General features: G+C 47.5%; 1 protein-coding gene across 1 annotated transcript in view; it reads right to left on the bottom strand.

Moving 5' to 3' along the window:
- Positions 1-392: 392 nt before the first annotated feature.
- CCDC174 (coiled-coil domain containing 174) overlaps positions 393-10031 on the bottom strand; it is a 28699-nt gene continuing 19060 nt past the window's right edge. The window contains exons 5-11 of the mRNA XM_073644984.1: positions 7946-8114; positions 7462-7557; positions 5958-6094; positions 2950-3044; positions 2623-2758; positions 1384-1521; positions 393-1311 (exon numbers count right to left, since the gene is read on the bottom strand). Coding sequence (XP_073501085.1) covers positions 1070-1311; positions 1384-1521; positions 2623-2758; positions 2950-3044; positions 5958-6094; positions 7462-7557; positions 7946-8114 — 1013 coding nt within the window. The 3' untranslated portion in view covers positions 393-1069. The remainder of the gene's footprint in view (positions 1312-1383; positions 1522-2622; positions 2759-2949; positions 3045-5957; positions 6095-7461; positions 7558-7945; positions 8115-10031) is intronic.

Here is a 10031-nt window from a genome sequence, read left to right as displayed (position 1 = left end):
GCCTTCATCTCTATGGATCCTGTGCAGTCAGCAGCGGATGATGCGGCTCTGACATCGGAGTGAGGAATGGGCCCATCCCCCCCCCCCCCCTGAATCGCTGCTGGGGGCCCTATGAAAGCTCTTCAGGGTAATCACACATTCTAATGGATGGGCTTCAGCTCAGGTAAAACTGCACTGATTGTATAAACATTTGGATAAAGGCAGCAATGATGAGCCGAGGACAGGCAACGGATCCGCATGTTCATCACCGGGAAAAGGGTAATGGAGCCTCTGGGAAGACTTGGAAAGGTCTCCGCGGAAAGGCCAGGCAGACGGGGGCAAAGCAGGTTCAGGAGACGGTGGGCGAAGGCTCAGGAGGACGATGGAGACGGGAACATCACAATTACTTGGTATTTAGAGCCAATTAAAATTTAATGTTTCCTATAAAATGCAACAGCGGCAAATTATTACAGAAAGTCGTCATCTGGGGGCCATGTCATTAGTGAGCGCTGCGGAGGACTCCTGGAGTGATAACGTCGGCCAGTGCTAGTATACCGGCCACAGACGCCATGACCCAGTTTTCCCAGAGCTCTGAATGGCATTTACAGGCACAAGCCGCCTCTTAAAGGCTGAACAGTACCGGTTTTATAGTGGTTATTCTCCTGCAGCAGGAGGCTTAGGATGAGCAGGGTCCTCCCAGAAAAGGTACAAAGCCTAAATTAACCCCCCACCTTACTCCAGAGCAGTTTACAAGTGGTCCCAGTTGTATGCAGAAATTAACAGAGTGTTAAAGTGAACTTTGCCAAACTTTTGATATGTGGCAAAAGAATTTATCTGCAGGGGTCCTGGGTGTGGAGACCCTCCATAATTGCAAAAACAGACATGATCAGGACTGGTGCATGATCGCTGTCGATCATGGATGCATCCCTGGCAGATGCCGCTCACAACCAATGCGGATGTGAGCACCTGCCCTCGCACCGGCTGCAGCGCACACCGTCCGTCCGACTCCTTGTGTAAATGGTAGAAGTCTCTTTTTTTGTAAATAATTTATTGTATTTCCCCCCAGTCACAGCACAGAGGCGCCGTTCTGTCAGGTCACCTTCCTATAGTACGACAGCATGTCATCCAAGCTCTTCTCGTCCAGGGGCCGCTGCTGGTGGGGGCCCGGCTCCTCCTCATCGTCGTATCTAGGGCCGGCCGGCTTCCACCTACTGTTCTGAATATTCTCAGATTTCCTCTGATCTGAAGCATAGAAGGATGGAGGAGCGAAATCGGGGTCTCGCTCGTTTCTGAGGTCATCCTGGACTTTCGACCATTGTCCAAATGTGAACTCTGGAATAAAGGAGCAGAGGTTATAGTAGATGAGGTCCTCGGCCCGATCCCACTAATGCACAGACGTCTTACGTTTGCCTCTGTCCCACTCTCGGACGTGCGGAGCTCCGGGTCTGGTGTCCTTCCGCTCCTGGACGATAACCTCCACTTTCTTCGGCTCCACTGGAACCGCCGGCTCTGGTGCAATCACTTCTTCTTCCTCCCCTTCACCTAAGAATACACACGGCGAGCTCAGTGCTGGGAATGGACTGTGAGGAGGGGTAACATGATGGCGCTTACATGGCAAGTATGTGCCAGGCTCGTGTTATTAAATGGCCGCTGTGTGACGCTGGATTCACATTCAGCGTAAAAATATCCCACAAAATTCAATTTATACAAAAAAAAACAACCCCCCAAAAAACACACCTCAATTACGTTTGCAGAATTACTGCCCCGGAGTTTGTGGTGTATTTTCTGTGCATTTGTATTGCAGATTTTAGTGCAAAATCTCAACTATTAAAGGGGTTTGCAAAGCGCTTGTGGAAACAACTAACTCTGCAATTTACCTTCAATTAAAAATTCTCTCTGTGCTCAAGAACAAAGGGATTTTTAATGCTACGGTTTACTGCTCGTTGCCCAGGGTAGCAGGCAGTCCTGGTCTATCAGTAGTGGCCGATTGCCTAGGCAAGAAGCGCAGCGATTACAAGCTTGATACGGAACTTGTAAGCGCTGCTCTGAAGCTGGCCGGCTCCCCTCGCTCCGCCGAGGCTGCTGAGATAAAGCTATCTCTGCCAGCAGCATCAGAGCACGTTTGGACCAGCAGAGCAGCCATACGATTGGTCCGACCTGTCAATCATCAGGAGAGCACTGGCCCTGGCAAGTAGAAAGCCAAGAGCCAGGGAAGGGGTGCGTTCTTGAAGATAGGACTTGGAGACAACCCCTTTACGATGCAAAATGAAATCCTGCAAGTCAATTCTCACAGCAGATTTTTCTGCACCAATCTGAATGCAGTCTCTCACTATGCCTCGGCTTTAGCAGTGAGTGGGGAATATCCTACGGTGTTGCCCTCAAAATCACACGACCATTGTCCACCATATGCAGGAAGGTTTTTCTGCTGCTGCAGCTGAACAAAAGGGGGTCAGACAGTGACAGCCCCTCTAAATCTCCTACATAATGTCCAACGGACAAAGCTGTGTGGTGCGACTGCTCCGATACACTGTAACGGACAGCCTACAGCAAATAGAGACCCTAAAAATAGTGAGGAAAGAAAGTCTCAGAAAGTTTTATCATTCTAAGCTCCACACTGGGCGGCATTGGGGCGTTCATTCTCACCCGCAGCCGCCTCCGCTTCGGTTCCTTCCCCTTTCATCTGCTTCACTTTCCTCTGCCGCAGTTTGGAAAGCCGCGAGTCCAGCATCGCCTTACGTTTGGCTTTCAATCTCTCTCGCTTCACCCTCTGATCCTCAGTCTAGAAGAAAAAAAAAAAAAAAAAGGTTCTATAAGTAATCGCTGCTGGAACATCAGAAATGCAGGGGAAGGTGTTATAGAGGACCGGGCTGCCCTCCAGACAACCTGCCTCCGATATCACACAATCCTGGAGCTTCTGCAGCCACAGGTTCCTGCACTGCAGTCATTTATGGGCCGTGCTCCACCGCTCACCTGATCTCGCAGCATATTCAGGGTGTCCATCTGCTTCCGACGGGTTTGCTCATCCTGTGCAAAAGAATAGTAACCAACACCAAGCTGCCTGGCCTCTGCAATGAGACAGCAAAAAAACACATGTGATGGTCGTCGTGTCACCGTGCTTGTGAATTACTATTAACCACTTCGCGCCATGTTTTTGCCTTCGTGACCGGGCCAAATTTTTCCAATTCTGACCACTGTCACTTTATGAAGTAATTACTCTGGAACGCTTCAACGGATCCCCCTGATTCTGAGACTGTTTTTTCGTGACATATTGTACTTCATGATAGTGGTAAAATTTCTTCGATATCACTTGCGTTTATTTGTGAAAGAATCGGAAATTTGGCGAAAATGTAGCAATTTTCAAACTTTGTATTTTCATGCCCTTAAATCAGAGAGATATGTCGCACAAAAGAGTTAATAAATAACATTTCCCACATGCCTACTTTACATCAGCACAATTTTGGAACCAAAATTTTTTTTTGTTAGGGAGCTATAAGGGTTAAAAGTTGACCAGCGATTTCTCATTTTTCCAACAAAATTTACAAAAACATTTTTTTTTTTTTAGGGACCACATCACATTTGAAGTCACTTTGAGGGGTCTTTATGACAAAATATACCCAAAAGTGACACCATTCTAAAAACTGCACCCCTCAAGGTGCTCAAAACCACATTCAAGAACTTTATTAACCCTTCAGGTGCTTCACAGGAATTTTTGGAATGTGGAAGAAAAAAAAATGAACATTTAACCTTTTTCACAAAAATGTTACTTTTGACCCAATTTTTTTTATTTTCACAGGGGTAACAGGAAAAAATGGACCCCAAAATTTTTTGTGCAATTTCTCTTGAGCGCGCTGATACCCCATATGTGAGGGAAAACCACTGTTTGGGCGCACGGCAGGGTTCGGAAGGGAAGGAGCGCCATTAGACTTTTTGAATGTAAAATTTGTTTGAATAATTAGCAGACGCCATGTCGTGTTTGGGGAGCCCCTGATGTGCCTAAACAGTGGAAACCCCCCACAAGTGACCCCATTTTGGAAACTAGACCCCTTAGGGAACTTATCTAGATGTGTGGTGAGCACCTTGAACCCCCAGGTGCTTCACAGAAGTTTACAATATTGAGCTGTAAAAATAAAATTTTCACATTTTCCCACAAAAATGTTTTTCATCCCCTAATTTTGCATTATCATAAGGGTAATAGGATAAATTGCACCATGAAATTTGTTGTGTAATTTCTCCTGAACACGCCGATACCCCATATGTGGAGGCAAACCACTGTTTGGGCGCACAGCAGGGTTTGGAAGGGAAGGAGCGCCATTTGACTTTTTGAATGTAAAATTTGCATGAATAATTAGTGGACGCCATGTCACATTTGGAGAGTCCCTGATGTGCCTAAACAGTGGAAACCCTCCACAAGTGACACCATTTTGGAAACTAGACCCCTTAGGGAACTTATCTAGATGTGTGGTGAGCACATTGGGAGACATAATAAACAAATCAGTAGCAGGTGAAGAATTGGTTTTATTTATTTTTACCCGTGCGGTATAAGTGATGAGATTACTTTATTCTTCGGGTCGGTGCGATTACAGAGATACTAGATTTATATCGGGTTTTTATTACTGACTGCTGTCACACACTAAAAGACGCTTTTTTTGCAAAATCTAGTTTTTGCATCGCCATATTTTGAGAGCTATAATTTTTCCATATTTCGGCCGACAGAGTCATGTGACGGCTTGTTTTTTGCGGGACGAGTTGACATTTTTATTGGTACCATTTTTGGGTACGTGACATTTTTTGATCGCTTTCTATTCCGTTTTTTGGGAGGTAAAATTAAAAAAAAACTAACAATTCAGGAATTGTTTTTTGAGTTTTTTTTTTTTATGCCGTTCTGCGTGTGGTAAACGTGATCAGGCAGCGTCATTCTTCGGGTCAGTATGTTTACAGCGATACTACACTTACTGTATATTTTTTTATGTTTTGGCGCTTTTACACAAAAAAACAATTTTATAGAAAAAATATTTTTTTTGCATTACTTTATTCTGAGAGCTATAACTTTTTTATTTTTCGGCTAATGGAGCTGTATGGCGGCTTGTTTTTTGCGGAAAAGATGACGTTTTCAGCGGTACCATTTTTATTTCCATTTTGCTTTTTGATCGCATTTTTTTCCACTTTTTGTTTGGCAATATGAGGAAAAAGCATAGTTTTTTTGCTCCGTTTTTTATTTATTTTTATTACGGTGTGCACAGAAGGAGTTGATTAGCGTGACCGTTTTATAGCTCGGGTTGTTTCGGACGCGGCGATACCAGATATGTGTACTTTTTTTATTTTTGCATAAATATACGGATTTATCGGTTTAATATTTTATTTATTTATTTTTATTTATTTTATTTATTTTTTTTTAACAGTTTCAAAACATTTTTTTTTACATTTTTACTTAGTCCCTGTATGGGACATTAAATTTTTATTTTTCTGATCACTGATCTCATGTAATGTAATAGACATGTATTACATTACATGAGATCTTTGCTGACTGTTTCACAGTCAGTGTGTCCTGCCAGGCTTCAGCTGCAGGCTGAGCCAGGCAGGACACCATATATGGCAGATCTGGAGGCGGTCATGTGACCTCCAGCTGCCATAGCAACGTCAGGTCCTGGAAGGTATAAGGGGGCCGTCGGAGAGGTAAGTGGACGACCCCCTCTCCTCCTGCTGTCTTCTATATGCCGCGATCACTATAGATCGCGGCATATAGAAGACAGCAAAGGGTTAACATCACTGGGACCTGATCCAATCAGGTCCCGATGATGTTCCCTGTCAGAGCTGTCGCTCTGCACCGCTCCCGCAGCACTTGCAGGACCACCCACCGTTTTTAAACGTCCGCGCTGCACAGAGCCCAGACGTTTATCTACAGTGGGCGGTCGGGAAGCGGTTAACAGTGGAAGTCCAAAAGGGCCACGAGAAGCACCATGCGGCCCCGGGCAACGTACCATTGTCTCTTATGTCTTCGTAATGCATCGGTCCCATTGGCCTCTTCAGGGCTTCTTCTTCCTCCTGCTCCCACTGCTCTCTCTGCATCTCCCTCCTCATGTCTTCGGACAGCAAAGTCTTCTCCTGAGACCCCAGTCTGATAAAAAAAAAAAAAAAAAAAAAAAAAGATGAAGAGAGAATATTTTAAGCCAAGAAATAAAACTAAATCCAAAAGAACCCTATTCCAGCACCTATGGGCATGTTCACACATTAAGTATTTGCAGCAGACATTTCTGCACGAAAAACGTGTCACTTGGGATAAGACATGTGCATTTTTGTTGTATTTTTCCCCCCATTCATTAGGCAGAACTGACGAGCTGCAGATAAAAAAACGGCTTGAAAACTGCAAGGAACAATTAAGCCTTGTGTGCACGAGGCCTCAGGAATCCCAATCACTTTGCTGAAAATGTGTTGTTTTTCACAGCAAACCAAAACTAAAAAAAAAAAAAAAAAAAGGAGATTCTTGCATTTTATTTCCTCTTTATAGCATTTCATGTACGAGACGACTCATTATATTTTGAGAGATCAGATTCTTAATCGAGGAGACAATACAAATTTATTTTACATTTTTATCTAAAAAAATTCATTTTTTTTTTAAAATTTTTCAGTCCATTTCCGGAACTTGTAAATCGACTGTGATGTAAACTGGAATAATTCACTATTGCATTATGCGGTGATGGCGGCAACAGGAGCTTTCGAAAGGCCCTTGGCTGACATGGTCTACTGTGAATGTGTCGCACATGCACTTAGGACCCATTTAATTGACAGCGGCACCTGAATGGTTAAACAGCAGCAAATCAGGCATAACGGGCTCCGATCGCTGCTGTTAGGCGTCATCTGTGTAACACAGCCAGCACCTGTCATGTGCGGAGTTGAGCGCAGCTCCTGAGCCCGATCCATACACCTGAACCAGATTTAGAGCGTACTGGTAGGCTATGTGCCCACGATGCAGAAATGAAGCAGAAAATTTCTGCAGCGTTTCTTCATGTTCTTGGCAGTCAAAAACGCTTGCGGATTTTACACGCGTTTTTTCATGCGGATTTGACTTGCGTTTTTCAAGTCCATTGGGACCTCAAATCCGCATGCAGAAATGCACAAATAATGGACATGTTGCGGATTTTTCCACAAGGAAAATCCGCTGCGGAAAAATCCGCATGGGCACAGAACATGCAGATTTTCATTGGCGATCATGGGGCGCGGATTACCAAGCGTTTTTGAAGCGTTTCTGCTGCGGAAATTCCGCTTGAAAAACGCATAGTGGGCACACAGTCGTACATCCTGTGTCAGAGAGGATTAAAGGGGTCTTCCACGTTCTCTCTGGCCTCAGACTGGTGCCGTATATCGCTATGGCCAGTAATTGGTACACGTGGTATCAGGCATGAACACAAAATACAGTGGTCAGCTGTCTTAAACCACCTCCACTCCTTTGATAGGTCCTTTAAACTTCTCTACGATCTTTCTCACTTTTTTCCTTGCAGATCTTTATCCAGCTTCAGTAGATCGGGTAAATCTTTCTTCATGCAGCGTCTCGAGCGGCCCAGCGAGTCCACATAATCCACCCTGTGAAGAAGCAAAGCGCCATAAACCCCCTTATTAGCTAATTTTATAGACTTTTCCATGGCCAAATAATGATGCATAAATGTCCGTGCAGGACACCAAACTGCAGGTCAATCACTGCCGTGTAAATGCTACGTGTCCCCTGCAGAGGGCGACACAGACCACTCCAGGAATAACAGCTGATACCTGGGGGTAAGAGAAGTCGTCTGACTTACAACGGCCATCACCGATGCCATGCAATGCACTTAATCACAGCGATCCACATGGCTCCCGTGACTGCCATTAACTTCTAAGGAAGTTATAGAAAGCAATTTGTCAGAAAGTTTCAAAACTACTTATTAAACTTTACAATGAGCTGGAAAAGGAGTAAGATTACTGCTCGTATACCAACCATTCCTCCCCTGGGGTCTGCGGAGCAGGAATGGGGAGGTCGGGGGTCCTCTCTTCCTCCACCATCTCCGCTTTCTTCCTTTCCTTCTGACAGATGTCCTGGATTTCTTTCTTCTTGTCTATGATCTTCTGTGCAAAGTCCACCAGGTAGAGCTCCTCGGTCTCCTCGTCTGTGAGGATGGATGACATTGTGTGAGGAGCAGGAAGGAGAACTGCGTCCTCTCCAGTAATAATGGCCGCCGACGTCGGGGCTTTGATGCCGCTCTTCAAAAAGGCACAAGAGGAACTTAAAAAAGAAAATGGAGCATGTGAAGAGCTCCACATAAGAGGTTCTTGTCTCCGGCATGAAAGGAGCAGCTGCGATCACAGCCGCAGCTTCCAGTAATGAGCTCGAGCGCAGACGTGACTTAAGAGGCGTCGAGGAGGCAGCGCTGAGATCCGGGGTGACGCAGCGACACACACACACACAGGCACAGCTGAGATCCGGGGTGACACAGTGACACACACACTGGCACAGCTGAGATCCGGGGTGACGCAGCGACACACACACACACAGGCACAGCTGAGATCCGGGGTGACACAGTGACACACACACTGGCACAGCTGAGATCTGGGGTGACACAGCGACACACAGCTGAGATCCGGGGTGACACAGCGACACACACACACACAGCTGAGATCCGGGGTGACACAGCGACACACACACTGGCACAGCTGAGATCTGGGGTGACACAGCGACACACAGCTGAGATCCGGGGTGACACAGCGACACACACACACACAGCTGAGATCCGGGGTGACGCAGCGACACACACACAGCTGAGATCTGGGGTGACACACACACACACAGCTGAGATCCGGGGTGACGCAGCGACACACACACACACACACACACACACACACAGAGCTGAGATCCGGGGTGACGCAGCGACACACACACACACACACACACACAGCTGAGATCCGGGGTGACGCAGCGACACACACACACAGCTGAGATCCGGGGTGACGCAGCGACACACACACACAGCTGAGATCCGGGGTGACGCAGCGACACACACACACACACAGCGACACACACACAGCTGAGATCCGGGGTGACGCAGCGACACACACACACACACACACACAGCTGAGATCCGGGGTGACACAGCGACACACACAGCTGAGATCCGGGGTGACGCAGCGACACACACAGCTGAGATCCGGGGTGACGCAGCGACACACACAGCTGAGATCCGGGGTGACGCAGCGACACACACAGCTGAGATCCGGGGTGACGCAGCGACACACACAGCTGAGATCCGGGGTGACGCAGCGACACACACAGCTGAGATCCGGGGTGACGCAGCGACACACACACACACACACACACACACACACACACACACACACACACACACACACACACACACACACACACACACACACCTGAGATCCGGGGTGACGCAGCAACACACACACACACACACACACACACAGCTGAGATCCGGGGTGACGCAGCGACACACACACACACACACACACCTGAGATCCGGGGTGACGCAGCAACACACACACACACACAGCTGAGATCCGGGGTGACGCAGCAACACACACACACACACACAGCTGAGATCCGGGGTGACGCAGCAACACACACACACACACAGCTGAGATCCGGGGTGACGCAGCGACACACACACACACACACACACACACACACACACACACACACACACACACCTGAGATCCGGGGTGACGCAGCAACACACACACAGCTGAGATCCGGGGTGACGCAGCGACACACACACATACACTGGCGCAGCTGAGATCCGGGGTGACGCAGCGACACACACACATACACTGGCGCAGCTGAGATCCGGGGTGACGCAGCGACACACACACATACACTGGCGCAGCTGAGATCCGGGGTGACGCAGCGACACACACACATACACTGGCGCAGCTGAGATCCGGGGTGACGCAGCGACACACACACATACACTGGCGCAGCTGAGATCCGGGGTGACGCAGCGACACACACACATACACTGGCGCAGCTGAGATCCGGGGTGACGCAGCGACACACACACATACACTGGCGC

This window comes from Phyllobates terribilis, unplaced genomic scaffold (assembly GCF_046119375.1).
Source record: "Phyllobates terribilis strain yellow unplaced genomic scaffold, ASM4611937v1 Scaffold_8__6_contigs__length_399053987, whole genome shotgun sequence".
Classification (NCBI taxonomy): domain Eukaryota; kingdom Metazoa; phylum Chordata; class Amphibia; order Anura; family Dendrobatidae; genus Phyllobates; species Phyllobates terribilis.
The sequence above is the reverse complement of the archived record's forward strand: the minus strand, read 5'-3'. Positions and strand labels throughout refer to the sequence as shown.